The 22,003-nt window shown below is 38.7% G+C and overlaps 1 protein-coding gene across 1 annotated transcript in view; it reads right to left on the bottom strand.

Moving 5' to 3' along the window:
* Positions 1-22,003, bottom strand: part of NSF (N-ethylmaleimide sensitive factor, vesicle fusing ATPase) — a 147,794-nt gene that overhangs the window by 110,258 nt on the left and 15,533 nt on the right. The window contains exons 2-4 of the mRNA XM_026512581.4: positions 13,443-13,528; positions 11,207-11,306; positions 7,772-7,811 (exon numbers count right to left, since the gene is read on the bottom strand). Of these exons, the coding sequence (XP_026368366.1) occupies positions 7,772-7,811; positions 11,207-11,306; positions 13,443-13,528 (226 nt within the window). The remainder of the gene's footprint in view (positions 1-7,771; positions 7,812-11,206; positions 11,307-13,442; positions 13,529-22,003) is intronic.

The raw sequence follows: 22,003 nt of genomic DNA, 5'->3' as shown, positions 1-22,003 counted from the left end.
AGCCAAGGATCCTTTATCCAGCAAGGCTGTCATTCAGAATTGATGGAGAAATAAAGACATTTCAGAATCACCAGTCACTAACCAATTTTGTAACCACGAAACCAGCCCTACAGGAGGTATTACGGGGGGTTCTATAAAAGTAAAAAGGCCCCAAGAGTGATACAGAACAGAAAGTCACAGCCAATACAAACAAAGACTTTACTGGCAACATGGCAACATTAAAATCATATCTCTCAGTAATCAGTCTTAATGTAAATGGTTTGAACCATCCCATAAAACGCCACAGGGTTGCAGATTGGATAAAAAGAAATGACCCATCCATTTGCTGTCTACAAGAGACTCATTTCAAACCCAAAGATGCATTCAGACTGAGAGTAAGGGGATGGAGTACCATCTTTCACGCAAATGGACCTCAAAAGAAAGCTGGGGTAGCAATTCTCATATCAGATAAATTGGATTTTAATCTACAGACTATAGTTAGAGACGCAGAAGGGCACTATATTATTCTTTTTTTTTTTTTTTTTTTAAAGATTTTTTATTTATTTATTCAACAGAGACAGAGACAACCAGCGAGAGAGGGAACACAAGCAGGGGGAGTGGGAGAGGAAGAAGCAGGCTCACAGCGGAGGAGCCTGACGTGGGGCTCGATCCCACAACACCGGGATCACGCCCTGAGCGGAAGGCAGACACTTAACCGCTGTGCCACCCAGGCGCCCCAAGGGCACTATATTATTCTTAAGGGAAGTATTCAACAAGTGGATATGACAATTATAAATATATATGCCCCCAACAGGGGAGCAGCAAGATACACAAGCCAACTCTTAACCAGAATAAAGAGACATATAAATAAAAATACATTAATAGTAGGGGACCTCAACACTCCACTCTCAGAAATAGAACACCCTGGCAAAAACTAAGCAAAGAATCAAAGGCTTTGAATGCCATACTCAACGAGTTGGACCTCATAGATATATATAGAACACTACACCCCAGAACCAAAGAATACTCATTCTATTCTAATGCCCATGGAACATTCTCAAGAATAGACCATGTTCTGGGACACAAAACAGGTCTCAACCGATACCAAAAGATTGAAATTATCCCCTGCATATTCTCAGACCACAACGCTCTGAAATTGGAACTCAACCACAAGGAAAAATTTGGAAGAAACTCAAACACTTGGAGACTAAGAACCATCCTGCTCAGGAATGACTCGATAAACCAGGAAATCAAAAATCAAATTAAACAATTTATGGAGACCAATGAGAATGAAAATACAACAGTCCAAAACCTATGGGATACTGCAAAGGCAGTCCTAAGGGGGAAATACATAGCCATCCAAGCCTCACTCAAAAGAATAGAAAAATCTAAAATGCACTTTTTATATTCTCACCTCAAGAAGCTGGAACAGCAACAGAGGGACAGGCCTAATCCACGCACGAGGAAGCAGTTGACCAAAATTAGAGCTGAAATCAATCAAGCAGAAACCAGAAGTACAGTAGAGCAGATCAACAGAACTAGAAGCTGGTTCTTTGAGAGAATCAATAAAATTGACAGACCACTGGCAAGACTTATCCAAAAGAAAAGAGAAAGGACCCAGATTATTAAAATTATGAATGAAAAAGGAGAGGTCACGACGAGCACCATTGAAATTGGAAGGATTATTAGAAATTTTTATCAACAGCTATATGCCAATAAACTAAGCAATCTGGAAGAGATGGAATCCTTCCTGGAAACCTATAAACTACCAAGATTGAAACCGGAAGAAATTAATTCCTTAAACAGGCCAATTAATTATGAAGAAATTGAGTCAGTGATAAACAACCTTCCAAATAACAAAACTCCAGGCCCGGACGGTTTTCCTGGGGAATTCTACCAAACATTCAAAGAAGAAATAATACCTATTCTCCTAAAGCTATTTCAAAAAATAGAAACAGAAGGAAAGCTACCAAACTCATTCTATGAGGCCAATATTACCTTGATCCCCAAACCAGGCAAAGACCCCATCAAGAAGGAGAATTACAGACCGATTTCCCTAATGAATATGGACGCCAAAATCCTCAACAAGATACTTGCTAATAGAATCCAACAGTACATTAAAAGGATTATCCATCACGATCAAGTGGGATTCATACCTGGGATGCAAGCGTGGTTCAATATTCGCAAATCAATCAGCGTGATACATCATATCAACAAGAAAAGACTCAGGAACCATATGATCCTCTCAGTCGATGCCGAAAAAGCATTTGACAAAATACAGCATCCTTTCCTGATTAAAACCCTTCAGAGTGTAGGAACAGAAGGTACATTTCTCAATCTCATAAAAGCCATCTATGAAAAGCCTACTGCAAATATTATTCTCAATGGGGAAAAGCTGGAAGCCTTTCCCTTAAGATCAGGAACACGACAAGGATGCCCACTCTCGCCACTATTATTCAACATAGTACTAGAAGTCCTTGCAACAGCAATCAGACGACAAAAAGGGATCAAAGGTATTCAAATTGGCAAAGAAGAAGTCAAAATGTCTCTCTTTGCAGATGACATGATACTCTATATGGAAAACCCAAAAGAGGCCACTCCCAAACTATTAGAAGTTATAGAGCAATTCAGTAACGTGGCAGGATACAAAATAAATGCTCAGAAATCAGTTGCATTTCTATACACGAATAACGAGACCGAAGAAAGAGAAATTAGGGAATCCATCCCATTTACAATAGCACCAAAAACCATACGTTACCTTGGAATTAACTTAACCAGAGACGTAAAGGACCTATATTCTAGAAACTATAAATCACTCTTGAAAGACATTGAGGAAGACATAAAAAGATGGAAAGATATTCCATGCTCATGGATCGGAAGAATTAACATAGTTAAAATGTCCATGCTACCCAGAGCAATCTACACTTTCAATGCTATCCCGATCAAAATACCAAGGACATTTTTCAAAGAACTGGAACAAACAGTCCTTAAATTTGTATGGAAACAGAAAAGGCCCCGAATCTCCAAGGAACTGTTGAAAAGGAAAAACAAAGCTGGGGGCATCACAATGCCGGATTTCGAGCTGTACTACAAAGCTGTGATCACAAAGACAGCATGGTACTGGCACAAAAACAGACACATAGACCAATGGAACAGAATAGAGAGCCCAGAAATGGACCCTCGGCTCTTTGGGCAACTAATATTTGATAAAGCAGGAAAAAACAACCGGTGGGAAAAAGACAGTCTCTTCAATAAATGGTGCTGGGAAAATTGGACAGCTACATGCAAGAGAATGAAACTTGACCACTATCTCACACCATACACAAAAATAAACTCCAAATGGATGAAAGACCTCGATGTGAGACAGGAATCCATCAAAATTCTAGAGGAGAACATAGGCAACAATCTCTACGACATCGGCCAAAGCAACCTTTTTCATGACACATCCCCAAAGGCAAGAGAAACAAAAGATAAAATGAATTTATGGGACTTCATCAAGATTAAAAGTTTCTGCACATCCAAAGAAACAGTCAGAAAAACTAAGAGGCAGCCCACAGAATGGGAGAATATATTTGCAAATGACACTACAGATAAAGGACTGGTATCCAAGATCTACAAAGAACTTCTCAAACTCAATACACGAGAAACAAATAAACAAATTAAAAAATGGGCAGAAGATATGAACAGACACTTTTCCAATGAAGACATACAAATGGCTAACAGACACATGAAAAAATGTTCAAAATCATTAGCCATCAAGGAAATTCAAATCAAAACCACACTGAGATACCACCTTACGCCAGTTAGAATGGCAAAAATAGACAAGGCAAGAAACAACAATTGTTGGAGAGGATGTGGAGAAAGGGGATCCCTCCTACATTGTTGGTGGGAATGCAAATTGGTACAGCCACTCTGGAAAACAGTGTGGAGGTCCCTTAAAAAGTTAAAAATTGAGCTATCCTATGATCCAGCCATTGCACTACTGGGTGTTTACCCCAAAGATACAGACGTAGTGAAGAAAAGGGCCATATGCACCCCAATGTTCATAGCAGCAATGTCCACAATAGCTAAATCGTGGAAGGAGCCGAGATGCCCTGCAACAGATGACTGGATTAAGAAGTTGTGGTCCATATATACAATGGAATATTACTCAGCAATCAGAAAGAATGAGTTCTCAACATTTGCTACAACATGGACAGCACTGGAGGAGATAATGCTAAGTGAAATAAGTCAAGCAGAGAAAGACAACTATCATATGATTTCTCTCATCTATGGAACATAAGAACTAGGATGATCGGTAGGGGAAGAAAGGGATAAAGAAAGGGGGGGTAATCAGAAGGGGGAATGAAACATGAGAGACTATGGACTATGAGAAACAAACTGAGGGCTACAGAGGGGAGGGGGGTGGGGGAATGGGATAGACCGGTGATGGGTAGTAAGGAGGGCACGTATTGCATGGTGCACTGGGTGTTATACACAACTAATGAATCATTGAGCCTTACCTCGGAAACCGGGGATGTACTGTATGGTGACTAACATAATATAATAAAAAATCATTAAAAAAAAAAAAAAAAAGAAAGGCTAAAAGTAAAGAGATGGGCAAAGATACAGTGAGCAAATTAAAAACAATAAGAAAGCAAGGTTTTGATCCTGACAGCGAAGTATAATTTACAGCACATTAAATTAGATAAAGGAGGACACTTTATGATGCTAGTAGCCACAATTCACATTAAAAAGATAACAGTTATGAATATCTACATACCAAATAACACAGAAACTACTATGTAAAATAGAAACTACAGGAGATGCAAGGAAAAATAGAAAAACACTAAGATTTTAACACACCACTCTCTCAGTGCAAGACAGGGTAAGTAACCACCAATAAGTAAGAATATAGAAGATCCAAACGGCATAATCAGTAAAGCAGAGCTTCCGTATATGTAACAAACACTACACCCTGACAACAGAGAATATACCTCCTTCTCAGTGCACATTCTTTCTGTGTGTGTGTGTGTGTGTGTGTGCACGTGTGAGATGAAAATGTTTGAGATCTACCCTCTTCTCAAAGTTTAGGTATACAATGCAGTATTGTTAACAATAGTCACACCACGCTGTATGTTTGCTCTCCAGAACTTATTCATCTTACATAACTGAAACTTTGTACCCTTTGACCAAACAACTACCCCATTTTACGTTTTCTTCAAAAATATCACCATCATCAAAGGAAAACAAAAAAGCTGAAGATTAGAGAAATGGCAGCTAAGTACAAATACACGGTCCTGAACTGGATCCTACACTGAAGGGGGAAAAGGCTGTAAAGGAAATAACTGGACAATTATCAAAACTGAATTATGGACTACAGATTAAAGTTTCAATGTTTAATTATATTAATGTTTCATTTCCTGAATTCAATTACTGTAAGAGTGCATCTTTGTTCTCAGGAATTACACACTAAAGTATCAGATGTAGAGAGGAATGCTTTCTGCAACTTAATATCAAATGGTTCAGGAAAAAAAAGCGTGTATGCAGGCATGTGTGTAGAGAGAAAAAGAATGAATTTTAAAAATATGATAATTGGTAAATCTGGGTAAAAGTAGTATATAGCGATTCTATTATTTTTGCAAACTTTTCATAAATATGAAATTTTTAGGTTTTAAAAGCAAGCAGAAAGGGGCGCCTGGGTGGCTCTGTCAGTTGAGCGTCTGACTCTTGATTTCAGCTCGGGTCATGATCTCAGGGTCATGGCACTGAGCCCGGGTTGGGCTCCAAGCTCACAGGGGAGTCTGCTTGAAGATTCTCTCCCTCTGCCTCTCCCCCAACTCATGCACACATACTCTCTCTCAAATAAATAAATAAATCTTTAAAACATTTTTTAAAAAGAAAAGCAAGCAGAAAAAAAGCTGACTTAATTATACTTGCTTCTTTCCTTCTCCTGCCATACCCATGAAGTTGACATGAAACTATCTGACAAGAAGATTCATACCCCATTTTCTCAATTTGCCACAGTGCCTAAGAGATAATGCCAATTTTTGCTTATTAGCTCATTAGTTTATAATCCACATGTAGCTTAGTCCTTTTTTCCTCCTGAAGTCATAAATTGCTTTCTACTCCCTTCCCCAATGAACTACGATGACTTGATACATACTTCATTAAAAAAAAACTACACCATTTGGTTAGCCTGGTGGCTCAGTTGGTTAAGCATTGGACACTTGGTTTTGCCTCAGGTCATGATCTCAGAGTCATGAGATCGAGCCCCATATCAGGCTCCCCACTCAGTGGGGAGTCTTCTTGAGGATTTTCTCTCTCCCTCTCCTTCTGCCGTTCCCCTGCTTACATGCATTCACATGCTTTCTCTCTAAAATAAACAAATAAATCTTTAAAATAAAAATTGTTAAAAGTATACCATTTGCTTAAATACTGCCATCCTTTCCTTAACTTAAATCTGATTTATCTTTCCAAACAAACACAGAAGAAAACATAACTCAGTATACAATAAAATGGAATCACCAACTAATACCAATTATCTTCTTCAACATAGCTTAAACTTTCAAGATTTATTTATTTGAGGGGCACCTGGGTGGCTCAGTCGGTTAGGCGTCTGCCTTCAGCTCGGGTTGTATTCCCAGGGTCCTGGGATTGAGCCCCTCATTGGCTCCCTGCTCGGCGGGGAGCCCGCTTCTCCCTCTCCCTCTGTCTCTCCTGGCTTATGCACTCGCTCTTTCTCTCTCTCTGTCTCTCAAATGAATAAATAAAGTCTTTAAAATATATTTATTTGAGAGAGAGAGAGGGAGCGCCCAAGTGGGAGGGGCAAAGGGAGAGAGAATCTCAAGCAAACTCCAAGCTGAGAGCAGAACCCAAGGTGCGGCTCAATCTCGTGACCCAGAGATCACGACCGGAGCCAAAACCGAGTCGGATGCTTAACCAACTGTGCCACCACCAAGGCGCCCTCAACATACCTCAGACTGTAAAAAAAAAATTATCATAGCCATAATTTCAGAAAGTCCTATTCAACTTAATTCTAGGCAAGTCAAACTATCTCCAAGCTATTTTCCTTGACTCCTGAATTCTCCCCTTTCCTCACTATCCTCCACCCTGACATCAGAATCTTTTTTAAAGTTAGGATTTTGACGGGCTCATTCAGAAATCCTCAGGAGTTCTCAACTGCGTTTGAATAAAATCCAAAATTTCCAGTATGTACTTTTAGGCCCTCCGCTAACTGCATACTCTCATCACTTAATAGAACTCGTTCAGGCAAATCCTTTCAATCAGGCAAACATACTTCCTGAGCACTGCCTACGATTTGCTTGCTCCCATATGAATGCCTTTTATTGATACTATTGACTCATCTTAAGAGCCTTCCTTCCTTATCTCTACTATGTAATGCTTTCCCCCTACTTCATAATCATGCTCAAAACTCCAGTGCCTAAAAAGATTTCTCTGGCTGATTTTCCAGTCTCCAATCAACTCATCCACTCCTGTTCTATCTTAGCACTTTCACACAGAGCTCCCAATGGTAATATTTGTGCACTTATTTACCCTGTACACATTCTGTGAGCCACGAATAAGTGGATATTCTTTCCCCCATTAGACTGCAATTTTCAGGCAGAGTAGTAAGTCAAGCGGTAAGTTCCATAACTACTTACTTTTCCATTATCATATATTTAACCAGTAACATAAACAGGATCAATGTTTAATGGCCTGACAACCACTAATAGAAAATTTTACAGATACCCACAACCACGAGAAAAATCATAAAGAAAATCTATATCAGGTAGCTAAAAAATACACCTACCTTCTATTTCCTGCCCAATAGAAAGTCCGGCCCATTTTCGCTGTAAAATAAAAGAAAAAAATTAGACACTTAAAACCAAATCAATCAAAATTAGAAAAATGAGGTAAAAAGGAGTATCTATGAATTTCAGTACACATTCAAAGATCAAAACGTGGTTTAGTGTTGTGTGTTGAACTATGATCCACAAAAAGACATGTTGAAGTCTTAGCCCCTGGCATATGGGAATACAACCATATCTGGAAATACGGTCTTTGCATATGCAATCAAGGTAAGATGAGGTCATTATCAAATTAGGGTAGGCGTAAGCCAATATGACCCGGTGTTCTTATAAGAAGAGATAGGGGCGCCTGGGTGGCTCAGATGGTTGAGCGTCTGCCTTCGGCTCAGGTCATGGCCCCAGGGTTCTGGGATGAAGCCCCGTGTCAGGATTTCTGCTCAGTGGGGAGCCTGCTGCTTCTCCCTCTCCTTCTGCTGTTCCCCCTGCTTGTGCTCTCTCGCTCTATCAAATAAATAAATAAAATCTTAAAAAAAGAAAAAAAGAGAGAGAGAGAGAGAGAGAGAAAAGATAGACACATGGGGAGAAAGTCATGTGATGATGCTGGCAGAGACTGAAGTGACACATCTACCAGTCAAGGAACATCAAGCGTTGTTGGCAACACCAGAAGCTAAGCATGGAACAGATTTTTCTCTAAGGCCTTCAGACAGAGCATGGCTCTGCTGACACCTTGATTTCAGACTTCTAGACTCCCAAACTGCAAGAGAATAAATTTAAGCCACCCACTCTGTGGTACTTTGTTACAGGAGCCCTAGGAAACATATTTATATGCTATAGTTCATATCTGACCATCTATCTGAAATATACAAAGCTTGCCCTTGGGGGCGCCTGGGTGGCACAGTAGTTAAGTGTCTGCCTTCGGCTCAGGGAGTGATCCCAGCGTTCTGGGATCGAGCCCCACATCAGGCTCCTCCGCTAGGAGCCTGCTTCTTCCTCTCCCACTCTCCCTGCTTGTGTTCCCTCTCTCGCTGGCTGTCTCTCTCTCTGTCAAATAAATAAATAAAATCTTTAAAAAAAAAAAAAGCTTGCCCTTGTACAATAAAACTGGTATCACAGAGTAGCATGCTCCTTTGCACACTATACTGCTCCTGAAGGCCTTCATAGTATCAGAAAATATTTCGGTGTTCTAAATGTACTATGGTTACTTATACTGTTTGTTATAATATCTCAACAAGAAAGATGTTCAAATCATGAAAACTAAATTAAAGCTGGTCAGCTAATCTAGTCTGAAAACCAAGCAGCCATTCTAATCATTAGATGGTCCTGATGACTCTTTGTACTAGCCAAAGAATATTCGGGCTTTTGCAACTAGACTTTAGCTTCTCCCAGGTCCAGACTGGTTACAATGGCAAGAATATACAGAGGCAGGCCAGATTGTGCTTAGGCAGGAATTTAGGACTGGCTTGGTATGGATTCAAAATTAGTCATTCCTGATAACACTTCAAAGAACAGTGAGAAAAATAATTTTTGGCTGAAAATCCACATTTTGTCTACTCATCAACCAGTGCGGATTTGGGGGTGGATGGTGAAGAGGCTGCATTGTGAGTATGTGCAACACCTGCTTTCCCCTCTAGCTCTCTTATCACAGTTGCTTCACCCTCCTCTCCGCCCTTCATGCCCCCTTCTGTAATATCCCATCTCACTTCCAGCCAATGAGAAATTTAGCAGCATGGTGGTAAGTCCAGACTTTGAGTCAAAAAGCAGCCACAAACAGGTTCTATACTTCAATCCCAAAGACAGACTCAAAGGATGAAAGTAATAGTATCTATCATATGGGGTTGTTCTGAGAATTAAATGAGCTAATATATACAAGTATACTTAGAATAGCACTTGGCCTATTGTAAATATTATGGATTTTTTTTTTTTTAAAGCAGAGAGACAAGAAGAAATAATTAGAAGCCCCTTTTCTGGCCACCAGAATCCCAGCTCTGCAAAAGTTGACAAACTCTAAAATATCCCAAACATGTGATGTGTAAAAACAAATGTGAAAAGTAGTCCTGATAATCAAGAGGCATCCAAATACAGAAAAGGGGAATTGTGAGTAAAGATCTCCCATAATTTTTGAGGGCTTCAAGAGACCTTTAATAGATCCCTAAAGAGTGTTTGATCTCTTTCCTTCAACCTCCAGGGGAATGAATCAATGCTTATTAGCATACTAGAAGGTAGGGGTTGCATTACATTGCTGAGGACTGTGGGATCAGCAGCACAAGTAAGATAAGGGAGAAAAGGATACAGACTAATATTGCAATGCTCCTCAATTATGTATTAAGTGCCTGCAACAGTGCAAGGCAGTTTTCCTGCCACAGAATCCACCAACAATTATATATGTAATCATAATCCTTCCGCTCTTTAGGAAGCCCAGCAAGTTACATCATAATTTGAGATAGTAACTACTCATATCATATTCATTAGCGTGACATCATTGCACTTTAAAAATCACTACTATGTGATGTCAATTTTATAATTTTTTTTTAATATTTTATTTTTTTACTGGACAGAGAGAGAGAGAGCACAAGCAGGGAAAGCAGCAGGCAGAGGGAGAGGGAGAAGCAGACTCTCGTGGAGCAGGGAGCCCAAAGTGGGGTTCGATCCCAGGACCCCGGGATCATGACCTGAGCTGAAGGCAGACGCTCAACTGACTGAGCCACCCAGGCGTCCCTATAAATGTTATTTTTATATATTTTCTGTTACCCTATGAGTTAACATTAAAATAACTTGAGACTTTATCTGATAGCTAACTGATATAACCACCGAATTTTTTTAAATTAGGGGAAAAAAATCAAGGCAATAAAAAGGCAAACACAGTAAAACTGGCAATTAAGAATGTCTCTTTAGGGGTGCCTCGGTGGCTTGGTTGGTTAAGCATCTGCCTTCAGCTCGGGTTATGATCTCAGGGTCCTGGGATCGAGCCCCGAATTGGGCTCCCTGCTCAGCAGGGAGCCTGCTTCTCCTTCTCCCTCTATCCCTCCCTACTGCTCATGCATGCGAGTGTTCACTCTCTCTATGTCTCTCAAAAAAATGAATAAAATCTTAAAAAAAAAAAAAAAGAATGTATCTTTAGGGGCACCTGGGTGGTTCAGTCAGTTAAGCATTCAACTCTTGATCTCAGCTCAGGTCAGGATATCAGGGTTGTGAGATTAAGCCCCTGTGTCAGGCTCCGCACTGGGCATGGAGCCTACTTAAGATTCTCTCTCTCCTTCTCCCTCTACCCCAACCCCCTTTAAGAAAGAAAAGAATGTATCTTTAAGTTCCTCATATAAATACCTAGACGTTTTTCTTCCATATGAATCAATACAGTTCCAGGATGATGCTTGCTTTAAATGAATTGATTTTTCTAGGACTTTCAAGAATGGAAGAGAATAAATCAGCATCTGAGTTACCTGAGGTAAGCTGAATGCAATGCTCCCTGGAACCACGGATGGATGGGTCCTCAATGTAAATGTGTACCTGTGGTTGGGAGAGGTCCTCACGATCACATGCCTAAAAGACAGAAACGTAGTTAATGCTCCATGTCAAAGGAAATAAAAAACATCAATTCCACTGCATGTGTTCATTTCCGACAACTGATGCTTGATGAGTACCAGGTGGAAACATGGCAGAGAGTCTGACAGTCCTGAAGGAACAGAACCACAAATTTCATTTCTTAAAACTAGGTTAGGAATGCAAAATGCTTTCCAGGAATAACCTTGGGCCAAGCACACATCAAGGAGACTCAGGATCAAGTTCAAGAGAGTACATACCAGTCAAAATATCAACACTATTATATTTCCAGTTTACATAAAACTAAAGACAATGATTTAGAGTCCTTGATATTAAGTAAAAATTAGATGAGTTTCCTCTTCTGGGAATTATTTCACACCCTCAACAGAATAAAGGGAGGAGAACCAAAGACAGAAGGACGAGGATATAACAGTCCAAAAAAAGTTAGTTTTAGGACTAGTCATTAAATCTCTGTAGGTTCTCACAATAGTTGAAACAGTTGCAACCTACAAAATTAAAAAGATGGTAAAAATAAAAAATTGTCACAAAAAAATGTCACAAAATGTATTTTGTGATATCATATAGATATCAATATTTATTATTTCAAAGCATTTTGTGCTAATTCATTCTGCTCAAAAGTTACCCATATATAGATAAAATATAGTCATCTCATGATAACCTACTACAACAAGAAATTGCCAAGGACTGTGTGTGTGATGAAACCTTCAAACTCTATTTTGCAACAGCGCTATCTGTTTTAAAATCACCTTTTAGAGGGGCACCTGGAGGGCTCAGTCAGTTAAGCATCTTCCTTCAGCTCAGATCATGATCCTGGGATCCTGGGAGCAAGCCCCAAGTTGGGCTCCCTGCTCAGCGGGGAGTCTGCTTCTCCCTCTCCCTCTGCTCCTCCCCCCGCTAGTGCTCTCTCTCTCTCACTAGCTCGCTCTCTCAAATAAATAAATAAAATCTTTTTAGAATATCATCTTTTAAAATGTTATGACTTTTGAAATATTAACGGTTGATGTTTCTATACACATCTTTCTGCCACTAGAACACAAGTTCCTTACATCTGCTACATTTCAAGTAACTCCATCATGAGTACAGTGAACATCTGACAAATATAAGAATTCCATAAACAAATTCTCACACTGATTATCTATACCCCAGTTTATAAACAGAAAGTTCTGTGTTCAACTTAGCATCAAAGAGTTTTTAGGATAAGAAACAATATTACAGCAATCATGTAGTGCAGCCCCTTACCCTGAAGCTGAAAACTACAAACAGTTGGCGATTCTAACTTTGTAAAACTCCTGGATTTTACAGATAGCTTTTTTTTTTTTAAAGCCTCAGTTAAAATTCTGCCTTATTGTTCCTTATTTCCCTAGTCTGCCTTCTGGTGGGCTCCTTTATCTCCTTACCTCTACCTGCCTCAGAAGCATATAGGTGGCACTGAACTTGGTAGTGGGGTTTTTAGAAATTTTGGCAGTAGGTGATATGAATTGGTTAAAATAAAAGACAACAAAAGAATACTTATAAGTAAATAAGTAAATACTTATACTTTGTTGTGCATCTTCCAATTTTCACGTCTCTTGGATTATCATAGTAATAATTATCAAAATAGCTAACATTTATTGAGGGCTTATTCATGTGCAAGGCACTGTTCTAAATGCTTTATTTCTGTAAGTCAATCTGCCCAACTACCCTGAGGAAGATATCATCATCATCCCCATTTCACAGATTAGGACACAGAGGCACAGAGACGGTAGATAAAGCTTATCCATGGTCATCCAGTCTGTAACTGGCAGAGCCAGAATCCAAACTCAGACAATCTGACTGCAGAGCCAAAATCCTAATGACTATGCTATATATGATTTAATAACCAGTATGTTTAGTTCTGCTAAGAAAGTTGATAAAAATAAAGATTATATATAAAAAGCTATGTATGATTTTTAAAACATATTAATCAAAGTTTAATATAGTATAGACTAAAATACACAACACTCCCACCTCTTCCATTTTCCAACTCAGCAGGAGGAATTAAAAAATTATTCTCAAGTTTCCTAAAAAATAAGGGCTCTCTAGAAGTTTCTAAAACACCACTTGGCAGGTTAGGAGAAAACAAAGTTAGATACTCACTGGCCAGGCTGGAAATCCTTTTCATTCACAACTGCACAGTTGGTTAAAGATAATTCATCTGTAGGACATCTTGCAGCTTGCATACTCTATAAAAATCAATGATTAAGAAAATAAAATTAAGTCATCTCTTAAATATTTTTTAAAAATTTATTTATTCAAGAGAGAGAGAGCACAAGCAGGGGGAGCAGCAGGCAGAGGGAGAGGGAGAAGCAGGCTCCCCGCTGAGCAGGGAGTCAGACATGGGGCTCAATCCCAGGACTCTGAGACCATGACCTGAGCTGAAGGCAGACGCCCAACCAACTGAGCCACCCAGACGCCCCTAAGTCATCTTTCATAACCTTAAAGAATAGTTTATGCCTCCTGTCCTCTATTCCTCATCACCTGTAGTAATTACCTATTGTTTTTGACTCCCTGCATTCCTTCCTCTGTGGTAACAGCAAACCCTTCCTTTGGGAAACTGTTCCTTCCCCATTCCATATGTTTCCGTGGGCCTGCCAATCACAGCACATGTGCAACTACAGATTCTATTTCATCCGTGGAATTTTATACAGGCATATGCCAGGAGAAGGACACTTTCCCTGGCCTCACCACTGCATGGAGGTTTCACTGCTCTACAAGAGTGAAACTATCACAGAGAAAGCCAAGGTAACAGAGACACAGACAAACAGAGACCTTGAAATACAGATCTGACCAAGTTAACTAACCAAGTTAAAGCCCTTGAGATGAATACTGAACACTGGTTATGAACCAATAAATTCTTTTTTTCACTCAAGCTTATTTGGTTTTCCATCTTTTCTGAAGAAAAGAATTTTGACTGATTCAAATGCAATGAAGTAAATTCAGTAAGTTTAATAAAGTGTATCATGAACAAATATTTTTATAAGAGACCCCAAGTGGCATGAGCCACATCTCCTAAGGATTAAGAAAGACCATCATCCAAATACCTCCCAACAAAGATAACTGGAGGGTATATATTTTTTCAAAGCAGCAATTAATCTTTTTGATCAACAGCTACTAGCAAAACATTCCTTCATATAACATACTTAACCAATAACCCTTCTACCATTCTCTAGGGTTTCCTAGTTAGTGAAATATGACCCTTGTAGTCATGACATGTAGTTTATGACTAAAGTACTCATTCTTTACATCTCAAGCCAAAGCTGATTCTTCTTAAATTTGCCTTCCAAATACAAATGTATAAAGCAAAATATATTACTTTTTGCTTTGTTTTTAACTAAAATACAGTCATCCCAGTTGTTTAGAGCAATGGTCCCTAAAGCAGGCTATGTGCACCAGAAGGATTTGCAGATAATCCAAGCATCAAAATTAACTGCATTTAGAAAACAGACCTCTAAAAAGGTATATCATAAAATATTAGGCCAAGATTTTAAAGAATAATGAAGTAGCACTTTGCTCGTATTTTTTAATAAAATAGAGAATATGTTTTACATCTTTAGTTCCTTTTTAACTCTTTTTGTATATGTTTTACTATGTATATAAGCTACTAGTATGTCACTTGTAAGTACATATGTATACATATTGGAGATACAGGACCAAAACATGTTTTACTTATGGGATTCATAAAATGTTTGGAAATCACTTATTTAGAACATGAGATGAATAAAGTCTAGATCAAAAGTTTGCTTTATGAATGAGATGGTTTTTTGCCCATGGTCAGTCTGACTAGCCATCTAACAAAAGTTTATCAAACTTTTCTAGTTTCCTACCCATCCTCAGGTCTCTCTCATCTATAAGCTTCTTCCTTGTACATTCTTCTCTCTCCACTAATGCTGAGCCTCTTGCCTAGCCAACTCCTACTCATTTCAACAATTCTCAGCTCAGACATTACTTTTTCTAGAAGACCTTTCTAGACCTTTCCCTCCCCACTAAACTGATACGATAAAGTTCAAATGAAAGCACCTATTTTTATTGTCTGTTTACATGTGTGCATGGCATAAAAGACAGTAAGCTTCTCAAGAACTCAACTATATCTTGCTTACATGTGTGGTTCCCCAGGACTAGTACAGAGCTTGGTACACAGTGAATGCTCATCAAACATCTGCTGAATAAATGAACTTATGGATCAATATAAATCTAACTGCAGAATAAACTGTTCAAAGGACATGTACACAAAGGACATTTCAAGGTTACTTAGGAAGTGGTATGAAGTGACATAATTTAATTTATCTAATAGTTCAAAATTACACAGAACTGATATAGCCAAAGTAATAAAAAATGTACAAGATGCTCAATTAACCTTTTATTTTTTAAGATTTTATTTATTCATTTGAGACAGAGAGACACAGAAAGAGAGAGAGCATGAGCAGGAGGAGAGGCAGAGGGAGAGGGAGAAGCAGACTCCCCTCTGAGCTGGAAGCCCCGACGCAAAGTTCGATCTCAAGACCCAGAGATCATGACCTGAGCCAAAGGCAGACACTTAACCACCTGAGCCACCCAGGCACCCCTAAGTTAACCTTTTCATTTATAAACTTGTTTAGTTGTCAAAGAGGCAGTGTCCTCACATTTATTATCTTAGTTTCTGTTGCTCAGGAGCCTAGGCATGGCTCATCTGGGTTGTCTAAAATCTCGTAAGGCCATAATCAAGAAGTCTGCTGGACTGCACTCTCATCTGGAGGCTTGCTTCAATGATCACAGGGATTATTGGCAGAATTTATTCCATTGCTATTGTGAGATTGAATGTCCAGGCTTCTTGCTGTAAAACACCCTCAGTTTTTGGAGAATATTCTCAATTCTTTGCTACATGGCATTCCTAATATAGTCACTTAGTTCATCAAGCCATCAAGGAGAGTCAGTACATTGAGTCCCCTAGCAAGCTGGAGTGTTATGTAACATGATGTAATTATGGAAATGACATTGCACTGCCTTTGCCATAATCTATTGGGTAGAAGCAAGCTGCTTGTCCCATATACTCAAGTATATGAGGGGATTACACAGAGGCACAAATAACTAGAGGCAGTGATGGGGGGGTCGGCTTCCAGTCTGTCTGATACAGGATATTATTTATAATACTTTTCTACATCCATCAAAAAAAAAAATTGCCAAAGAGGTAGTGTCCTTCAAAAAAAAGTAAAAAACTCTGTAGAAGTCATCTGGCTAGCCAACCAAAACAGATGCTGTGAGCAAAAGGCCTTCCTAGTGGAATCTAGAAGCATCTGTGTTTTTATGATAAGCCAAGCAGGGTATCTCATTTTCTCATCAAAATATAAATTCCTATAAATAGTAGCTGTTTACCCACCACAGTAATGCCAACGGAAAATTCCACAATTTTTCTAACATTGAACTTGCCTCTAGGAAACAATAATAAAAACTCAGCCACTACAGCCATGCAGCTAATATGAAATGAAAATACCACACTGATAGGCAATTTTATAAGTTCAGTTATCTGAGTTACTAGAACATTTAACCATCTAAAGGCTGTAAAATGTTTTCACTAATAACTTGAAATGTAAAAAATTATTAACTCATTGCTACTCAAAAGAATAAAAATCTCAACAAATCTTTAATTGAAACTTTAGCAGAGGCAATTATATCATTACTTGAAAGCCTTTATTAGGGGCACCTGGGTGGCTCAGTCGTTAAGCATCTTCCTGCAGCTCAGGGCGTGATCCCAGAGTCCTGGGATCGAGCCCCACATCAGGTTCCTCTGCTGGGAGCCTGCTTCTTCCTCTCCCACTCCCCTTGCTTGTGTTCCCTCTCTTGCTGGCTGTCTCTCTGTCAAATAAATAAATAAAATCTTTAAAAAAAAAAAAAAGCCTTTATTAAAGTGCAGAAAGAGAATTTGCTTCTCTTCATCAAAAAAAAAAAAAATTGGAAGGATTTAACTAGGTCTCCTTTGGGCAACATTATACAGTTTTTGAATTCAAATAGCATAATTCCATCCAAAGGTCTACTTTAAGAACTGGATTAATTAAATATATGCTTTGTCACTTACCAAAGAATTTAATAGGGAAAAATAAATAGAAAAAAACAGAGTGCAGTACCTAACTAGAAGAGCTCCTTGCCAAATAACTGCCCCTACCCTAGCTAACTGCAACACTCATGAATCCTCGTGCTTTTCCTCTGCGGTGCTTGAGGCTTGGTTACATCTCTCTAGAGACACCCAAATCCCCCACAGGAAAGGGAAGTAGGACGGATAACATGAACTTGCCCAGAGCCAGCTCCGCTGACAAGTCTCACTCCATTATTTCTTGTCAGACGAGCTTTGCTGAAAAATAACATTTTAGAACTGCGTTGTTCAATAAAGTAACCACTAGACAGAGATGGCTATTAAAATTAAAATAAAAAATTCCATTCAGTTGCACTAGCCACCTTTCAAGTGCCACATGTGGCTAGTAGCTATCACTGTGGAAATTTCCACTGGACAGGGCTAGTCTAGGATTATGTGAGAAAGCCCATCAGTGATATCTGTCTTCAGGCCTCTGAGATCACTCCATGCTATAAACTCAGGTAATAATTTCTGTTAAAATTTGAAGTCACATGAGCCTATAAGTGGTGGAGTAGAAATAAGTTAGTCTTAAAGTTATCTCTCAAAGAGCCTGTAGGGATACTTCTACCTTATTCATTTCAGACCAATAACTATTCAAATAAATGAACCTCCTGACATCCCTTAGGGCCTTAAAATTCCTTTACAGATTTATCCTGAAAAAGAAAAAAAGCAAGTTCCAATTTTGGTCTTTTTTTGGGGGGAGGGACCCCAAAGAAAAATGTAAAAGGCTGACAACATTAAATACTGGCAAAGACGTAATACAGTTTCTTATAAAGTTAATGTGACCCAGCAAGTTGGCCTAGCTTTTTATTCAAGAGAAATGAAAACATATAGCCACACTTGTACACAAATGTTCACAGAAGCTTTATTCATTATAGCCAAAAATCGGAAAGACACACAAGTGCCTACCAACACATGAATGGAAAAACAAATTGTGGTACTGCCATACGATGGAATACTACCCAGCACTTAAAAAGAAACCATGGATACATGCAACAACATGAGTAAACTTCAAAAACATAATAATGAGTAAAAGAAGCCAAATGCAAATCACTGGATATTATGTAAATTTCACCTCATATTCAGATGAAGTTCTAGAAGAGGCAAAAGTAATCTAGAGCAACAGCAACGAAAAGATCAGTCAGTGCTTGCCTGAGTGAAAAGGACAGTAAAGAAGCATGAAGTAACTTTTTGACATGACAGAAGTGTTTTATATGGTTCTTTAAGATTTTATTTACTCAGGGGCGCCTGGGTGGCTCAGTTGGTTAAGCATCTTCCTTCCACTCGGGTCATGATCTCAGGGTTCTGGGATCAAGCCCCACATCGGGCTCCCTGCTTGGTGGGGAGCCTGCTTCTCCCTCTTCCACTCCCCTGGCCCTGCTTGTGTGCTCAGTCTCTCGTTCCCTCTATCTCAAATGAATTTATTTATTTGAGACAGTGAGCGGGAGCACGGGGAAGGGACAGAGGGAGAGGGAAAAGCAAACTCCCCACCTGAGGAGGGAGCCCAATGCAGGGCTCAATCCCAGGACCCTGGGATCATGACTCGAGCTAAAAGCAAACACGTAACCAACTGAGCCACCCAGGCGCCTGATAAGTGTTTTACATCCTGATTGCCTTTTACTGTATATAGGTTATAACTCAATAAAGTTGAAAGATTATGCTCTGATTTTTCAATGGCTGTACAGTCTAATAATTTCCATTGCAAAGATAGGATAAATGCTAAAACTAGAAAACAGAGTTTCAGTACAAGTTCAAAATGGGGCCCTTATCTCTATATAACAAAGACCTAGACCTTGATACATCCACATTCCTACCTGGTAGACAGAGACAATTTGGTCTGCAGAACAGCCTCCGTTCACTCCCCAACCAGTCCTCATCCCAGACGCAGGAAACATACAGAACTAAAAGAATGGTCAGATCTACCTCTAAAAGGCCAGTCCAAGGGTACTGCCCATACTGGCCAGTCCTGGGCACAGGAAGTCAACGTGGAAGGATAAAACCTACAACTTCTTCTGGCACAAATGTCCCATACTGACAGTCAGATTGGTAATTCTTCCTCCTGAGAAGAATAAGTAAGGATTTTTTTCCCTGTAATAATTCTTCCCTTAAGAGGCAAGGAAGTTTGAGCTAAAGTTCTACCCTCCCTATGGGCAGGGACAGAAAAGTGAGAAAATAGTAGGAAGAAAGGCACACCCACCCACACATACACAACAATGAGAATTAAATGAGATAATCCTCATTTACTGATGCGGAGTAAATACTCAATGAATCTTAGCTATTATTATAACTATCCTAAAGATACTCAGTAATAGCAAAAAAAAAAAAAATCACAGACACCTAAACCTAAATAAATGCCATTAATAGGGGTGTGGCTAAAAGAATCCCAACTATGCAGCCATTTCAAGGTCAAGGTACCTCTGTGTGTTGCTGACAAGGGCAAATGTCCACTATATAGTGCTAAATGTTTCTTAAGTTACAAAACAGTGTGTAGGGTAACCTTTTTTTTTTAAATAAACAAGATACACACTAAAATAGCAGTATTTACTTCTGAGGAGAAACAAGAAGGCATAAGGGAAACACTTTCACTTTTCACAATTCTAAAATTACTTTTACAATAAATAACCTTTGTCTTACGGAAATAATTTTTCTTTTTAAGTTTATTTATTTTAAGTAATCTCCCCACCCAATATGGGGCTCAGACTCACAACCTCAAGATCAAGAGTCACTCCCTCTTCTGACTAAGCCAGCCAGGCACCCAGGGAAATAATTTTAAATATGGAAAACTTCTATGTACAAAATTGTCCTCTATAGCATTATTTTAACAGTGATGAATTAGAAGCAACCTAAAAATACTATTTCCAAGTAAAGGCTATGTAAACTACAACATATCCACTTAATTAAATATCACAATATATTGAGGGGTTTATATCACAGGAATATGAAAAAATACACATAAGTTTTACTTTACAGTTTGATTTTTTAAAAGAATAGCAAATCAACTAAATGGAAACACACCAAAATGTAAAAAACAATTGTAACTGGATAATGGAACTACAGATGATTTTTTTTCATCTTTTTTTGTGCATTTTCCAATTTTACCAAATTAAAATTTTTGTTTTAAAGTTAATTGACGGTGGAGTGCCTGAGTGGCTCAGTCAGTTAAACATCCAACTCTTGATTTTGGCTTAGGTCATGGTCCCAGTTCATGAGATTGAGCCCCACGTCAGGCTCCACGCTCAGCAGTGAGTCTACTTGAGATTCTCTCTCTCCCTCTCCCTCTCCCCCCCCCCCCCGCCCTCTCTCTCAAATAAATAAATCTTTAAAGTTGATTGATGGCATTTCATTTTAGATCTCTGTCTGCTTCTGTATAGATAGTTATGACCACACACATTAGGAAATAACTCAAAGGACATGCTTAATAAAGGTCATTGTCATTACGCATGACATACAAGACACTGACTCATCCTTTGTGTGTGTCTTTTCTTCATAATTAAATCATGTTGGTTAAATCTAATTTTCTTTTGATAATGGTGTGACAAGGATTTTTGTAAATAAAGAAAAAGCACGTCTAGCAAACTCAGTAAGAAGCTATAAAATATGGTTTGAGGGGCACCTGGGTGGCTCAGTCATTAAGTGTCTGCCTTCGGCTCAGGTCATGATCCCAGGGTCCTGGGATCAAGCCCCACGAAGGGCTCCCTGCTCTGCAGGAAGCCTCCTTCTCCCTCTTCCACTCCCCCTGTTTGTGTTCCTTCTCTCAGTCTCTTTATAAATAAAATCATTTTAAAAAATAAATAAATAAAAATAAAATATGGTCTGAGACACAGAACCACTTGATAATCATACAAAGAGTTAAAATTTATTTATATTGGGCAGGTTAACCAATGACAGTACAGCACTAAATCACAGTCAGTTAACTGAGTCCTTGGCACTGGAAACAATTTCCTCTCCAAGGCTGCATTAATCTGGGGAAGTTCGTCAATGCCTTAAAATAAATTATTTAAGAATTTGGAGAAGTACCTGGAAGAATATCTAGCACATGATAGGGACTCAATAAGTGTTGGTTGAATTTTAAAATTTTTGGAGAAATATATCTACAAAGTTGAAGAAAATTAATGCCTATCTAAGCAGATAAATACATATAATCAAAAACTGCTATAAATAAGAAATAGACAACAGGTTCCAAGTACAACAGAAACAAAAAATGTTTAAAGTACTAGAAAAAAGTTTAGCAAAATGCATAAGACCCTCATAAAGAAAATCAATGGAAATACATAAGAGAATATCCATATAAATGTAGAGAAATATGATGTTATTGTATGCAATGACTCAATATTGTAAGGGAATCATGAACTCCAAATTAACCTATAAATGTAATGTAATTATAAGCAGAATCCCAACGGGTCATTCATAAATTCAATACAGTAAAGGAACTGCCAAGTAAAATACAGTAGAGGAAATGGGAGGGAATTTTCTTAATTTGTTAGTCAAGAAAACTTTTAGCAAGAATGAGGGCAACTGGCCCTACTAGACATCAAAACATGTATATACAATAATT

The sequence above is a fragment of the Ursus arctos genome, unplaced genomic scaffold (assembly GCF_023065955.2).
Source record: "Ursus arctos isolate Adak ecotype North America unplaced genomic scaffold, UrsArc2.0 scaffold_24, whole genome shotgun sequence".
Lineage (NCBI taxonomy): Eukaryota > Metazoa > Chordata > Mammalia > Carnivora > Ursidae > Ursus > Ursus arctos.
This window is presented reverse-complemented; position numbering and strand designations above follow the sequence as displayed.